Source organism: Terrapene carolina, unplaced genomic scaffold (genome assembly GCF_002925995.2).
Source record: "Terrapene carolina triunguis isolate 2854851 unplaced genomic scaffold, T_m_triunguis-2.0 Scaffold66, whole genome shotgun sequence".
NCBI classification, from domain to species: domain Eukaryota; kingdom Metazoa; phylum Chordata; order Testudines; family Emydidae; genus Terrapene; species Terrapene triunguis.
This window is the reverse complement of record NW_020664417.1, coordinates 72607929-72624843: the sequence shown is the minus strand read 5'-3', so window position 1 is coordinate 72624843 and position 16915 is coordinate 72607929. Positions and strand designations below refer to the sequence as shown.

Sequence of the window (16915 nt, the reverse complement as noted above, 5' to 3'; positions counted from 1 at the left end):
TGTGCAGTCATTTTAAGGACTGAATTTCTGAATTTATTTTTTATAGAGATTTAAGTAACAACAGAATCAGCACTCTTTCTAACCAGAGCTTCAGCAACATGACTCAGCTGCTCACCTTGTAAGTTTAAATGTATAACAATGAATGTTTGAAAACATTAGTGTTTATTGTCTTGAAAAGAAAAGGCAACCCGTTAATCTTAAAACTTGCTTGATTTGGAGGCTGTAAGATAACTGTTTCCTAACTGGCTATGAATGCAAAAAGTACATTTGATCATGCTCTGCATTGTATGTATTTGTTTGTTTGTTTACTTGTTTGTTATTTTATATGCTTTCAGAATTCTTAGTTACAACCGTCTGAGGTGTATCCCTGCACGGACATTTGATGGGTTGAAATCACTTAGGTTACTGTAAGTAGTTATTTTATTTTGAAAAAACTTATTTTATGTAACAACAAACTTGGAAACCCATAAGGAATTAATAAATCTTCAACCCCAATAAGTACTTGAGGAAAAAATAAAGAACAAAGAATCACAAAATATTAATTTGCTGCATTTTTTATTATATAATTAAGTGTAAATAAGTGCTGTCATAGGTCATACAAAGAGTGTACATTGTAACCTTTTCTGTTCTACTTCTTGTTTCTTTGTCTCTTATGTCATGTTCTAGCTTGTAAGATTCACTTGTGGATGTCTAAAAATGTTATTTGTATGTGACATAGGAATGGTGTCTCTCAAACTATATGGTGTTATTATTCTAAGTATCTTTTCTTTTCCATTAGATTTTAAATGTGTTTTAGCATTTCCTTAATAAATTTCTTACTTTCTTTCACTTAACTTTGGGTGCTTTTCCAACTCAGAACTTGATGGACAATTGATGATGAATAAAATATTCTGTGATTTAGCCCAGTTTCTTTTAACAAACAGACTGCTATTGTAATCTTATTTGTGTGTTACTTGAAGTTATTTAAATGTTTGGTGCACACAAATCTCAGTCTGTGGGTAGCTGCCTGTATTCCTTCAAGTATTTGCTGTTCAGTATCTGAGCTATATGATTGGTCACCTGAATTACTAAATTTTGATCTCTGACAAGGGGGCATAAATCTTATTATGAACTAATTTTATTTGGGGCTGGTTCTGAAGGCAGCAAAACTTGTGGATGGGGCCCATATTGGTAGTGTCCACCATAGCGGGCCAGAGAGTCCTGCACATGCTCATTCCTCATGGGAGAAAGCTAAGCTGAGCCTATTTGTTGACTCTCAGTACAATGGCCAGATTCTGGATGCTGATCTTTTTGACCATGTCAGCGGTGCAAAGCAGCCAAAAATCCAGTTTAACCATCTGCTAATGAATTCCTCTCACTTATGGAGGCACAGAGCCATCACTGGTATTCTATACCCAGTTCACATCCTGACTTCTAGTGGGACATGCCCAGGGCCTTTGGATGTGTAGTTAGAGTTCTGGGACGACTTTAACTTCTAGACATGAATGTCGCCAGGCACTGCTAGTTTTTGGAGCTGCCTGTCTCTATCAGATATGAGGGAATGGCATTGGGATACAGAATATTTCATGCCACAAGTTCATTTTCCTTGCTTCTGCTGCCCTTACCTGGGGCGCCTCTAGGATTTTACTCTTGGATGCTCCTACTGCCTCACTGGAGATTTCCTCCAGGACCCTTCCTCCCCTTCCATTATGGCCTCCTTCCCAGTTGCTGATGCCCCCCTCCCCCCCCGGCTCCTTCATGCTGCCTGCTATTTGTTGTTTAAATAAAAATAAATAAATATAAAATATATGGATATACCTATCTCATAGAACTGGAAGGGACCCCGAAATGTCATTGAGTCCAGCCCCCTGCCTTCACTAGCAGGACCAAGTACTGATTTTTGCCCCAGATCCCTAAGTGGCCCCCTCAAGGATTGAGCTCATAACCCTGGGTTTAGTAGGCTAATGCTCAAACCACTGAGCTATCCTTCCCCGCCCAAGGTAAGGTTTCCACTCGTACCTTGCAGTTATCCTGGCCCTATTTACATTCCCTGTGACTCAGTGTCCCTTTCCCTCCCATTTCATCCCCTCCTTACACTAATGTATCCCTGTCCCTATTTGTTGCTGCTCTTCTCCCAGCAGATTCCGCCTTCCACCTTCCTCTCTAGCTTATGCTCCAAACGAGGGTTGTCGATTAATCGCAATTAACTCAAAAAATGAATCGTGATTAAAAAAACTAATCACAATTAATTGCAGTTTTAATTGCACTGTTAAACAATAGAATAACAATTGAAATTTATTAAATATTTTGGATGTTTTTCTACATTTTCAAATATGTTGATTTTAATTAAAACACAGAATACAAAGTGTACAGTGCTCACTTTATTTTATTATTTTTATTACAAATATTTGCACTGTAGAAATGATAAACAAAAGAAATAGTATTTTTCAATTCTCCTAATACATGTACTCTAGTGCAGTCTCTTTATCATGAAAGTGCAACTTACAAATGTAGATTTTTTTTTTTACATAACTGCACTCAAAAACAAAACAATGTAAAACTGTAGGGCCCACAAGTCCACTCAGACCTACTTCTTGTTCAGCCAATCGCTAAGACCAACCAGTTTGTTTACATTTACAGGAGATTATGCAGCCCACTTCTTATTTACAATGTCACCTGAAAGTAAGAACAGGCGTTCAGATGGCACTTTTGTAGCCAGCGTTGCAAGATATTTACGTGCCAGATATGCTAAACATTCGTATACCGCTTCATGCTTCAGCCACCATTCCAGAGGACATGTTTCCATGCTGATGATGCTCGTTAAAAAAATAATGCATTAATTAATTTTGTGACTGAACTCTTTGGGGGAGAATTGTATGTCTCCTGCTCTGTTTTACCCTCATTCTGCTATATATTTCGTGTTATGGCAGTCTCGGATGATGACCCAGCACATGTTCATTTTAAAAACACTTTCACTGCAGATTTGACAAAATGCAAAGAAGGTACCAATATGAGATTTCTAAAAATAGCTACAGCACTGGTTTAAGAATCTAAAGTGCCTTCCAAAATCTGAGAGGGATGAGGTGTGGAGCATGCTTTCAGAAATCGTAAAACATCAACACTCCAATGAGGAAAGTACAGAACCCGAACCACCAAAAAAGAAAATCAATCTCAGATTATGAAAATGAACGTGTGTCTGTCCGCACTGCTTTGGATCATTATCAAGCAGAACGTCATCAGCATGGACTCATGTCCTCTGGAATGGTAGTTGAAGCATGAAGTGACATATGAATCCTTAGTGTATCTGGCACGTAAATATCTTGCAATACTGGCTACAACAGTGCCATGTGAATGCCTGCTCTCACTTTCAGGTGACATTGTAAACAAGAAGCAGGCAGCATTATCTCCTGCAAATGTAAACAAACTTGTTTGTCTGAGCGATTGGCTAAACAAGAAGCAAGACTGAGTGGACTTGTAGGCTCTAAAGTTTTACATTGTTTTATTTTTGAATGCGGGTTTTTTTGTACCTATTTCTACATTTGTAAGTTCAGCTTTCATGATAAAGAACACTGTGCACTTTGTATTCTGTGTTGTAATTGAAATCAATATATTTGAAAATGTAGAAAACATCCAAAAATATTTAAAGGTTATTCTATTATTGTTTAACAGCACAATTAATTGCACAATTAATCACGATTAATTTTTTTAATCGCTTGACAGCCCTACTCCAAACCAGTCCATGTGTTTCTCTCTCCCCTGTTTAACTATCTTGTCCCTATCTTCCTTTCTTCCTGAAAAAGTATCTCTGCACACCCACCCTCTGGCCATCACTGCACCAACCCAGCCAGACTAAACATCTTTTGTCTTGCCTGTGTGAACAGAAAATGACATACTGTGAATGGCAAGGGACAATGAGGATGGAGAGATATAACTGTATGTTTAGTCACATACTAGCTACTTCATTAAATCTATAAACAGGATAAAATGTTAAGGCAACGTGTGCTGGCAGTGGTGAAAGGAGGTAGGCGTTAGCCACCCAAGCTATCACCAGTTGTACCCCTTTTGATGTACAAACCTGGAGCATACTCTAATTCCAGATTCATTCAGTCACTTAGTCACTCTATCCAAGGCCCTAACAGAGCCTGTATTGTATTATTCGGTAGTCTACCACAACCGAAAGCAGCCTGCTATGTAGAAAGACATCATGCCATGTAAGAGTGCTTTAGGCTTACCTGCAAGTGCCAACACATGCTTCCTAGGAAAGATGGTGACTAATTCACAACAAAGGCAGCTCAACCCAGGCATTAGATTGGGAGTGTCGAGGAGAAGGAGATGAAAATCTTCCAAGTGCTGCAGACAAAATGAGACCTACCCATGTCGGTCACCAAAATGAGACATTGCTCACAGAAAATTGAATACATGTTCAAATTATTTGAGAAGCTCTCTGAGCGCCACTAGGCTCCTTGAGTTTGGCTTCCCCTATGTGGAAGTTCAGTATTCTTAAGGGATCTGCTAAGTTCCTGAAGTTTGGCTCCTTCTTAACTGGAGGGGGGAAAGTGGCCAAATGCAACCCACTTTTGGCACCAAAATGAGAGGCCATTCACAGTAAATTGTGCTGTTCTGTGGTCCTCCCTCTTCTTTCTTACATGAGGAATGAAGTAATTTAAATGTTATCATTAATATCACTAGGTTCTGAGTTATCACTACCTGATCTGAATGGGGCAGTTCACACCTCTGAGCTATTGTTCTCATCTCTGTATCACATTATTCACATTTGAGGATTTTTTCACAACCACAACAGCTAGAGTTTTACTGGGGATTTCTTTGTTTGTTTTTGTTTGTTAATGAAAGCTGAGATTCTGGAGAACAAGATAATAGCTTCAGAGGTGTGTCTTTACCAGCGGTTTCCAAATCTGGACTCAGCTCCTTCCTTTTGACCTCTGTTAGGTCAAAAGAGCCAGATATTGGAGGTCCACCCCTTGGACCTCCAATAACTACCCGACTGAACGGAGTCTGATTCTCTGCTGTCAGGACCTACCCCCCAAAATTGTGATCCTGTCAAGCCAATAATATTGAAAAAGAATAAGAAACTCCAGGCTGATTCAGAAAAAAGTATCATACAAAGCAACCACATAATTCCATAAGAACCCATGCCAGAACCCTGCACAATTGTCCAGGTCTATAGGTATCCATCTCATTAGTTTTAAATCATTGCATTACGTAAATGCTTCAGCCTAGCTGACTCACATAAACAGCTGCCACCACAGTATTTGTGAAACCCAAAACTTAACATATGAACTGCGGCTCTGTTACTATCCACCACCAATAAATGCAAAGATGGGGAAGGGAGGGTAGGAAATTGATTTTTGCAATGCAGCAAGCAAAGTGGTAAGTGGTACTCTATTTGTCGAGGCCACAATCCCAGGAAGCCAATTCAGGCACTTAGACTTATTAATGGGAGCCTCTCTGTCAAGAAGGGGTGCTTAGCTGACTGGTGCTGCAGTGCTGCCTGGGTATACCCTTCCTTCCTGACCTTACCCTGCATTTCAGTACTCAAGGCCAGTGTACTCTATTGCCATATTAAAGAACCATGCTTCAGCCTACACAACTACCAGGGCTGAATGACAATTCCCTACTACAGTTATAATTAGAGCGGGACAGAGAGGAAGCATAGTCTAGGTCTTGTGGTGCTAGCCGGAGACCCAGGTTCAATTCCCAGCAGCATCACAGACTTCCTGTGATCTTTGGCAAGTTGTTTAGCTTTGGTGTGTCTCAGTTCCCCATCTGGAAAGTGGAGATAATAGTACGTCCCTCCCTTACAGGGTTGTTGTGAGAATAGATGCTATCATCCCGTGGGCCACATTAGGTACCTTAGAAAGAATTTTCTGACGACATTTTTTTATGGAAACGACTTCTTTCTAAATTTTTTTTTTCAGGAAAATATTAATTTCTTTTGAAATTTGTTGGTTTTTCAACAAGCTGAAAATCAAAATTTCCATTTTCAGTTTACTGAAAAATTTCCAGTTATTCCACTGGGGAAAGGATGAGCAGAGGGATTTTTTTTTCAGTTTACAATTTGTTGAAAAAATTTAAATTTTCCTGCACAAGTTACCCTTTTTAAAAAGCCCTAGTTATATGTTGGTTGGTTGTTTTTTATGTCCAGACAGGCAAGTTAAAAACCATGTTATAACATGGTTGAACCAGATGTTTCAAACCTAGAGTTACTTTTGTAGTGAGCATACAGGGCTTTAGTTAGCTGCTGGATTTTGTTTTTTGTTTCATATTTTATAAAAACACCTCATACAATTTTAATCATAAGCCTGGGTATGTGTAGATATATGTGGAATGAAAGCTTATATAGATAGGGAGGGGAAACCCTCTTGGGTAGGTCTGCACAGGTATGACTGAACCAGCCCTGTGTTTTTCATCAATAAAGAATTTCATTTTATGATTATATTAATATCAGTTACAGACTCACAATTGGTTTTCATGAACCTTTGTTGCATGTGTGTTCAGTGAATGCATGCAAAAAGCAAATAAAAAGCACAAACACAATCAGTGAAATTCTAATTAAACAATAAAACCGTTTACATTTTTAGTCCGAATTCAGAACAAAAACATGAGAGGCAGGCAGGTGGTCTTGGGAAGGCTGCGAATGCACAGGAACTGAAATTGAATGTGAAACTGAATCAAGTTTGTAAAATCACAAGCCTGCAAATTTAAACTGCTGAGGTCCATGCATCTATAGTTGCTGAAAAATAACACAAGGCAAGTTCACTTGTGCTTCCACAGAAAAAATACCTATTTTGGTTATTTTCTTTTCCTTAGGTCTTTACATGGCAATGATATTTCTGTTGTTCCTGAAGGAGCTTTTAATGATCTTTCAGCATTATCACATCTGTGAGTATTCAGTCATATATTTTTTACTTACATGTATGTTGACCTCTTGCCTGGATCAGCATTTAATGGAAAGACTTTTTTCTAGGGTAACGTTGTGCTATTTTGCTCAGTTTTCTGTGAGCTACAAAGAGCAAAGGTGAATTGGAACCATTGGAGTTTAGAGGAAGATACTGAATCTGAGCCTTGCAAGGGAGGAGAGGATATATTACTGCATACAAGTGTACCTGAGTTTGACATTGTTGAACAGATGCAGTTTTTAAGTGTCTTTATATATGGAGTCATCTGGTTTTGTTTTGCTGTAAGCAACTAATGGTCTAGCTTTGTGCTCAGACATATTCAGCATCTGGGAATGTCACAGAAATTTGAAAGGGTACTGATTAATTTTGGTGTCATCCTTATTTATAATTCATTCAAATGCTGCTATCAGGATGACACATGGGCATGAAGACAGATGAAACCGACACGAGGAACTGGAAAGGAGTAGGAGATGGAGGTTATGAAAGAAGAGTGAAAGGAATTTCTTGTGTACATGCAAAGTAAAATGACAAAGTGGCTTCTTTATCTTGTACTTTAATCCTCTGAGTTTTTGTCTTCCCCTTCCCTGATTCCAAGATGGCAGCCATACGTATCTTTGCTCGTGCTCTTTGGAAGCATTTTAAAAACATGGATGATCAATTAAGTTTGACCCTCTCCTTACCCCCGCCCCCACAAAAAAGTTGTTTGCCTGTTGTATTGGCAATCATGTTAGACTTCCCTATATTTTGATTTTTGAGTAGAGGAATTCCCCACATCTCAGCTCTACCTGGTGGCATTTTTGTGCCATCTCGTGGTGACATAGCATTGTGTGACAGTGTCAGCAGACAGAGCATACTTCTGCTTTTTTAGAGAAGTGACTGCTTTATGCACTTCAGCTATTTCCCCCATGGGTTCTAGGTAGGAGAAAGTTCTATCAGGTTCTTCCCAGGAGTGCTGCCAGCTTTTCTGCCGTCCTAGGTGGCGGAAGGTCCCGCCCCGAAATGCCGCCCCCCACAGAGGCGGCGGAAGGTCCCGCCGCCGAAATACAGCTGTGGTCGCCGCCCCCCAAATTGTAGCGCCCTAGGCGACCACCTAGGTCGCCTAATGGGTTGCGCCGGCCCTGGTTCTTCCTCTTGTTCTCTTCCTAACAGGGGATATTTCTCTCCCTCAATCTGAAGCTGAAAGCATCACCCTTCTCTTGAGAAGGCAGAGAGCACTTTCTCTCTCTCATGGGTGGAGAACCATTTCCAATTTTTCTCTGGAACAATAGTAGGGAGGGGGGATACCTCTCATATATGTAACATGGGAGTAAGGAGCTTAAAAGTATCTATAGAACTGGATCTGTTTGTTTTTTATTGCTCCCCATTCAGCCTGATTGAGTGAGTGGGTTCATCAGAGTAAATCACAGAAGTGCTTCCTGCTTGGTCAGGCAGAATGAGGAGCATTTCTGCAGTCTTCATTCTGTTCATGGTGTTTGAGCCTAGCTCTGATCATTTTTCCTGGGATTATCTCACTTTCTCAGAAGGTCCAGTGGTGTGAGATCAGGATGTGGGACAGTCTCAAGGGCCGTAGAATACTGAAGGCATTTCCAGGACTGCCTATTGAAATGCTGGACACATGACAGATTTTTTTCTTTAAACCAGTGGCATAGCTTCATTTCATAGCAGCACAGTGGGAACCGGGGGTACATTACTGTTGTAAAGTGACACACTGTATATATCCTCTCCATTAACCACAAAACACTTTGCTCCTGCCTAAGCGAGTTGTAAGAACATTTGTGCTCTCTGCTAGGAAAACGTTGACTGTTAAAGAAGACACTTTATAAATTGAGTAATTCAGAAAATCTTTTAAAATATTTGAAACAATAAAATGTGCTCAAATTTCTTTATTACAAAAAATAAAATTTTAACAGTTACATCCAGCTGAATTAAAGATAAATGGGCTTTCTATAGGGCCCACGGAGGGGATAATGATTCAATGGTACTTGCTAAAATGTTGCATTACTTCAGATTGTTAGTGGCAGAGTTCTGTCCCTTCCCAGGAGCAGGTCTTTTAGGCCTGTCTCTACTGACTGCTACTGATGCCATAAGCACTGAGCTGACTCAGGGAATCTCCTTACATAATCATGTAGAGGAGCTCTCTGATGAGATCAGTAATGATAGGTCTATATTCATTGGCAGAGCTCCAAAGAGAAAATAATAAATTGCAGTTTTGTGGGGAGAAAGGTAAAAGCAAATGATTTATGCAGGGCATGCAGCCTTGAACTGGAAGAGGGAAGTATATTTTTTAATGGTTTCCCCCATTTTTTGCAGGGTGGCCTTAAGCCCCAGTTGAAGAACCACAGGACTGCAAGGGTTTTACTTCATCCTCTGGCTAACTTAACTTCCCATTAAAAAATTTCTTCTGCAGCTTCAGACGCTCTTTGTTAAACTCAAATACATTGACCATTTAAGTACAAAGGGTGATACTGAGCTCATTAGCATCAGTTCTCCAAAATCCATATTAATGCAACTGGGAACAATGGCTAGCATTCTGGCAAAGTTTGTTGCTGAGTACTAGTTTCAAAGCCAAGATCCAGGTAATCCATGTAGCGCATTTAGCTTCCAGGAGTTTTTTGCTGATCATAGATTTGTTTTTGTTATACAAAGCAAGCACATAAAACTGTTATGTTTTCCCCCCAGTGCTATTGGAGCAAATCCTCTGTACTGTGATTGTAACATGCAATGGTTGTCCGACTGGGTAAAGTCAGAATACAAAGAACCTGGTATTGCACGTTGTGCTGGTCCTGGAGAAATGGCAGATAAACTACTTCTCACAACTCCATCTAAAAAATTTACTTGCCAAGGTACTGTTTTATGTTTTTTATGATGTGAAATTTTGAAATTTTACAGTGGAATAGTGGAATTGTGAAATGATAGAATAATCCCATACTTTCTAAAGATATTCATCATACCATCTTCACTGTTGGGTCCTTTGTCATGGGCAGGACCAAGGTGGATATTCCTCATACTCAAAGTTCTAAAGCCATTAGTTCCAGCAAAGAGCATCTCAACCTACGCAGCATAAATTCTTGTAAGTGTCCCAATTTCCAGTTCCTTTCTGACAAAAGTTGTAGAAGAAGCTTCTCTGGTTCACAGTGAAGTATTATCCCAAATTGCATTGCTACCTGTCTCAAACTGACACTGTTATAACTCTTATCTTATTAATCAAAGAATATAGTTTCACTAACCTCTGGTGCTTCATTCTCAATATTTCCAGCAAAGCTTGTAAACATTTCCATGATTATTAGGTCTATGAGCCTTGCAGTTTGTGCTGCATCATAGGAACTGCCATACTGGATTAGATCCAGTATCCTGTCTCCAGCAGTGGCCAGCACCAGATGCTTCAAAGGGAGGTGCAAGAAACCCCACAGCAGAGAAATGTGGGGTAATTGCCCTCCATGATGGTCTCATCCTATTCCCTAATAGTTTAGAGATTGTTTTAATGTTTTATCTCCTCACCAATACTCTTTTTGTTCACATTAACTGTTATCACTCTGGATGTTATTGTTATCCATATAGCAGTTCAGTCTTTTTTATGAATCTGACTAAGTTTGTGGCTCAAAGGTCTTAGGCTATCCTAATTCTTGGCCCTTATGTGAAACAGGACTTCTGTTATTTTACATATTCATCTTTTCTTTTCTTTTCTTAAAACTTTTAAATGTGTAGAGCACTTTTGCTGCTCTCCCTCGTCTTTAGATTCTTAAAGTTAAATACTTCGGAGCACCCAATGAAAAGAACCATAAATATGGGATTATTAAAGTGATCCTGCCTAAATTGATAACTCCTCCTGAGATGCTTGATAAATGTGAGCTCAGTTTTTCCATGCAAGGCTATTTTCTTGTGGCAGTGACTTAAGCTTACCGACTGAGTGAGCTTCAAGCTCTATTGACTGATTCACCTCTTAGCAAATTCTTCAAAGACATGGTGGTGCTAAAGATGCATCCTACATTCTTTCCTAAAATAGTTATAGAATTCTACCTTAGTTGATCATCAGGACATTTTTCTTTTTCCATTTTCCAGCATGCTTACCTCAGTGAGGCTCTTTTCCACAAGTTGGGTGTTGTCGGAAGATCACTAGGCTTTTAGTAAATTAAAGCTATTAGAAATCTAACCTATTTGTGTTGAATTTTACACTAATTCATTAAGCTTTGCTGTCCCTAAGATAACTATTGTTATAGCCTGACATGACTATTACTCTATGGTCATGTCAAGGCCGGTTCTTTATGAGACAAATCTGCTGCCACAAACAAATCATCTAGTTCTGACTAGGAGATTTGCAAACCATCCACATGGATTTCTCTATACACATTTGTGAAGCATTATTTCTGACATGCTTATAACTAGACAGGATATGAGATGTGCTGTACTACTAGTACAACAAACACTCTTTCCAGGCTTTGTGTAGAGGGGTAGGGTATGGGGGGGGGGAATCTTCCCCCCCCCCCTTTTACAGTTAATTTTGTCAGGTTTTTTAATGATCTCTGTTTAAAATAAGAATACTTTAAAATGTATGAAGCATCTTCTCTCACACACTCACTCACTATATATCTAGATCTATTCATCTTTTAGTGTTACTGTTCAAGGTATGCTCATCTTGCTTGTACTTTCTTCTGTTCCCTATTGCAGCTTTTCCTTTCTTCACCCCTGCAGGTGTATTTATTTTATAGCAAATTTTCTGGAGCTTCTTTATCACTCAAGAGTGGGGATCTGTTATGATGAGTGTCTTTAGAATTACTTCCCCACAGCTGCCATTCTGTGAAGATGCACATGATAACAGATCACCAGTCATCACCACCCTCCGCAATGAGTTGAAGGCCCTGTAACACATTTTGTCTTTATTATTCAGGGTTTTTTTCCCATTCATATATAAGTAATTTATCCTTCTGCATAGAATGCATCTGGCAGCAGGGACATTGGGAGGAACATGTGTTCTGTACAAGATGCCCCTGCTGGAACCAAGAATTTGGAACTTTGAAGTTCAGGGTTTCTGCTTTGGTCACATGTAGGTGCACAGACCCAAGAATGGTAATCTGTTATAATGTATGTATTCAGAGAACAAGAATTGCAGGTAATTCCTTCTTATCAGTATTTGGATTGCTATTGAAAGCAAAATGTATTGTTGAGGTTGGTTTATGTAACAGCTAGTTACTATCCAATGGAAAACAACTCTTCCAGTGAAAATCCCTTCTGAGTGGTAAACGTTCACATAAATGAATCATTGGAAGCTAATGAATTATTTTTTAAGTTATAAGGACCTCTCCTGATTACATTTTTCCTTAGGCTATTTTTCCCTAGGATTTTTTTCTAGTTTTTATTTTTATACATACCTCTAACAGACTCTCAATCTTTTACTTTTGGCTTTTCACAATCCATGCCCTGCTTCTAGAGATTCCAGGGCCTTGTGGTTTTCTCACACCAGGTAAGGTTGTAAATAGCCCTTGAATGGGTTATCTGGTTAAGACTAGACCTTCTGACCTTCCCTACATGTACCTCAAGCAGACTTCTTTCCTAAAACATGCATGTTTACTGTTTGTTTTCCCCCCTCTTTTCTTGGATGAGTTTATGGGTGATACTTTGTTATATGTTGTACAATATCACTATATAAATAACCTTGGTATCCTAAATAGCCTGTTGTATTAGGATTGAAAATTAACTACCTTATTGAAATGATGGTTACCACTGCAGTGTGATTGCATTGGCCTAGAGTTGGTGACTTTAGGAACAACTTTTGTTGAAATGTAACTCAGTGTGGACATTTAGGATTAGGTCATATATTGGAGATAAAAGGACCTCCTAGGTACAAGTTAAGTCAGGGTTAAAAAGAATTTATCTTCCAACATATTTCTTTGTGAGCTAATTTTGGTTTTGTTCATATTATTTTTCCTTTAATAGACTGTAAGTATCTTACATGCTCGGTATTCTACATTATACAAAAGCCCCTCAGTATTGAACAGATTTATTTGGTGAGTAAAGTATATACGCATCCTGTGGGACTTTTATATAATGTACAATACTGAGCAGTAGCCTATGGGCCTGATTCTTCTTTACATGAAGCCCCCTTTACACTTGCAGAGAGGTTGTGAAAGGGCATAGTGCAAATGAGAATTGGGTCCTAGAGCTACCCCTTCACTGCAGATATGGTTTACAAAGTGAACAAACATCTGAGAACTATTTAAAACATGTCAGCTAAGCAACAGAATGTAGAAAAATATATCCTTTCTTTCTCTGTAGGTCTTGCCTAAGACATTCACATTATTTATCTTAACCAACCTTTGTTTTATTTCCATTTATATCTACACACACAGATACTCTAAAATGTTAGCTCATGTTTACATTAAAATTTAATGTGGGCACAAAATATTTTTAAAAACAATGTTATTTGAGCAAGAGTTGAATTAAAAGTATCTGAAACTTCCCCTTCTTTTTTGTAACCCTATAGCTTTAAAAAAGGTGAATCAATTTTTTCATTTTGAAATAAGTATTTATAATGCAAAATCAGGCACAACTTTAACTACTGTCTCATTGGGACGTAGGCTTCTACGTGTCTAAGTCACTTTTGAAATTGTAAGTTAGGGCTTGTCCACACAGTGGGGTAATGCATTCTATGGGGCTGTGATTTATAAAGCACACTAATATGTTGTGAATTAATTGGTCTGTGTAAATCCTGCTGGTGTTCACCAAAGTTTCTCCAGTGTGCTTTGACATAGTACTCTTTCAAACCAGCATGGTCTGTATGGACCAGTTAATGCACAACAAAGTGTATTTTAGAAATCAGACCCCCGTAGAATGCATTGCCCTGCTGTGTAGAGAAGTCCTTAGGCTCCTAAAACAGTTAAGCACTTTTGAAAATGTACCCAAGATGAAAGGAGCAGTAAAGAGAGGAAACTGAGAACAGCATAAAGGAGGAGAGCAGGAGGATATAAAAGAAAAGTGTGGCATTTGTTTCTGCTCCCATTGAATCAGCAGGAATAGGAGCAGGACCTCTAGATGTGGCCTTAAAGGTGACAACTGGCGTTTATTTGATTTGTAATAGCCTTCTGTAAATGAGATTTTATTTACTTTTTTTACTCACATAGTGTTTCTATCCTTTGAGCTGGATTCACATTATACAATGAAAATTAGAATGTTGGATTCTGTCTAATTAGGGTAGGGTAAACTGGCTTACATAAAACCAGCTGACAGAAATTTCACCGAAAGCTCAAAACACTTCTTGAGATAATTAAAAAATGGTATTTCTTCTTTTTCACACACTGTGATACTTACTGGCCTTAGCTGCTGTTTTGATATTTCTGATCCAACACTACAGATTACCAGAAATCTCCCAAAACAGCCTCTTCTCACAGGATTTCCATTTAGATTTTTAGATCAAAGAACTTCAGAGAAGAATCAAAACTATAGATACTATTTTTTAAATTTTAAGATAACCAAAATTGTTGACAGTAAGATTTTGTTACATAAGCAGGAAAGGAAAATGTGTCAGATATGTAAGATATACAGCAGAGATGAGGAAGTAAAGATTAAGTGTTACAGCACAGGATCATAAGTTACCAATTGCTTTTTTTCAGTACATCCCACTTTCTCCATATTTGCTTGATTTAACAATCAAGTCTTTTGACAGTCATTCAGGCAAGACTTTTAAGATAATTTTATGGCATTTGTTTCAACTTGCATAGCTCTGTTGTTTGTCTCTTTAACAGGAACTTTAATTAGTTTTACACTTCTTGTTGGAAATAAGGTGATGAGACAAGAATGGTCAGTGATCCATATACAGTTTGTGTCATTGCTAATAAACACCACCTCTCCTTACTGTAGCTTATTTTTATTTTTATTTCTTTACATTGTCATACAAGCTCTGGCATAGAAGCACACCAACGCCAGCAGTTTTCAAAGTAAACTTTTGTCAGCTTCTTCTGTGCTAGAACACTCTACAATATCTTTATGATGGCATAGCTTTTCAGCTCCTTTCCATAGATGTTTTCTTCACTATAAAAAAACCTCCCTATTTAACTCCCCCCCCCCAAAAAAATGTTTGATTATCACACAGGTTGGCAAGAAAAACATGGAGTATGATTTGTAATGTATTTACTATTTGGTACAAACAGCCTTCCAGTGAACTATTTTAAATGATAAAATTCTCTAGCCTTATGCCCAAAGTCATCTTTGAAGTGTCTTTGATTCGCTGGCAAAGCTATTGTTAATATTAGATCTTTTTTTTTTCCCCCCACATGAAAAGTCTCTTTGCATTTTAGGTGATTTTGTGCCCACCAAATTTTCCTTTAATGTTGACCTAGCACCCACAAAGATGTGTATTCAGCTCTGCATCTGGGTTAGCCAATCCTGCATTACACCAAGGGAAGAAGGCTTCCATGTCACATGCCAGAAGGGCCAGCAGCAACAGACAGATTTAAACAACTCTCCTGGCCTGGTCCCCAGCCAGCATCTCTTCCCAATAGTTTCAATGTGAAGCCATGGCATTACTCAATGAAAGTTACTTATGCAGGATGTTTATTGCAAATAACGACAGGTTGAAGATTAGCAAATGAAAGTTGTGTAAAATAATATTGGGAAGGAGCAGTCACATGTCAACTTGCCTTCTTTATTGCAAGGCACCATCGATGTTTCAGGGAATTTAAAAAAAAAATGTTTCTTTTTCAGGCTGTTCCACCCAAGCAAGAAAAGATTACTTTTTGCCTGTAACAAAGCAGCTGAATATAACTGTCCCTCAGCTGCATAATAGAGATGAGGAAAGACAAGGTGTTTTTGGCTTCCTACCCTATTGAGATGTAGAGTATTTTACAATTTTCTACTTTCCTCTGCTTATTTGTGACTTTCAGAATAACAAAATATTCTTATTTTCAGCTTTAAATTTGTTTTACCCTTTGTGTGGGACTAAAAAGGAAATAAGACAAATGCAAGCCTCAACTTTACAATCGCAAAACTACGCATACAAGCACTGAACTAGCTTGCCCATTTATAAAATTGCTTATTAAACAATACTCCTCATTATAAACATCTGCTTCATAATAACTATTTACTGTTCAAGAGCACACAGTAATCCAACCTCACCATAGGAAAACACATAAAATAATGCAGTAAACCAGCCTTAGGATTGAACAGCCACATGTAAACTTAATAACATAGGAAGCTCAAAAGTTTTGGTGTTTAGTTTAGATTAATATCAAAACGTGGAGGGCCCCCTAGGGCTCTCCATCCACATGCAGTCCTCCTCACCTCACTTAGACTCTGAGACAGACTCTTCTTTACCTACTGTTGTTAACTTGGATAGTGAGGAGAGTGGGCCAATGGTTGGCTACACTTATCAGGCATTCTTAATAAATGACAGACCCAGTTGCCCTTCTGTTCTCTTTTGGTCCCATCTCCCACACGGGCCTACGAAGACAAACCATGGATTAGGCTCTGCTAATTGGACATAATGAAAAAATAGCCTGTGACTTCAATCATGTAACAAAAATCCAGCCCACCCAACTCATAACTAGAAAATGAACCATGGGAAAAATGTGTTTTGAAATTTTCAGGCTCCCAGTTAAATGTTTAAATAATTTCTGCCTGGTTTAGATGAAATTTTTTCTACACAAAAAAAGTTACAAGAAAAGGTACATTTTTGAAGACGCTCCAAAAATTCAAAAAGGGCAACTGTGAAGTATTTTAATATTCTGGGGAGTACACAACAAATTTCTTAGCTGATTGACATTACAAAACCTCAGATTTCATAAGTATTCGTTGCTCACTTTTGTTAGTGTGGACTTGAATACACAAACTAACAAACAGTGCTCACCTGTATTGCGGGGAAAGTGAACAGAAGCATGGACACCAGCTCCAATCTGAGTCAGTAGGTGTATGCATGCGGTGACAGTGCAGTCACATTGCTTGTAGGTTCATCACATGCACGAGTGTCCACAATCTCAAGCTGCACATAGACATGGCTTTCTGTAGAGGAGGGCTAGAATAGAGGGCTGTTC

At 38.6% G+C, this 16915-nt stretch overlaps 1 protein-coding gene across 1 annotated transcript in view; it reads left to right on the top strand.

Moving 5' to 3' along the window:
• SLIT2 (slit guidance ligand 2) overlaps nt 1–16915 on the top strand; it is a 407535-nt gene that overhangs the window by 341242 nt on the left and 49378 nt on the right. Inside the window, exons 22-25 of the mRNA XM_026648011.1 lie at nt 47–118; nt 336–407; nt 6808–6879; nt 9576–9739. Coding sequence (XP_026503796.1) covers nt 47–118; nt 336–407; nt 6808–6879; nt 9576–9739 — 380 coding nt within the window. The remainder of the gene's footprint in view (nt 1–46; nt 119–335; nt 408–6807; nt 6880–9575; nt 9740–16915) is intronic.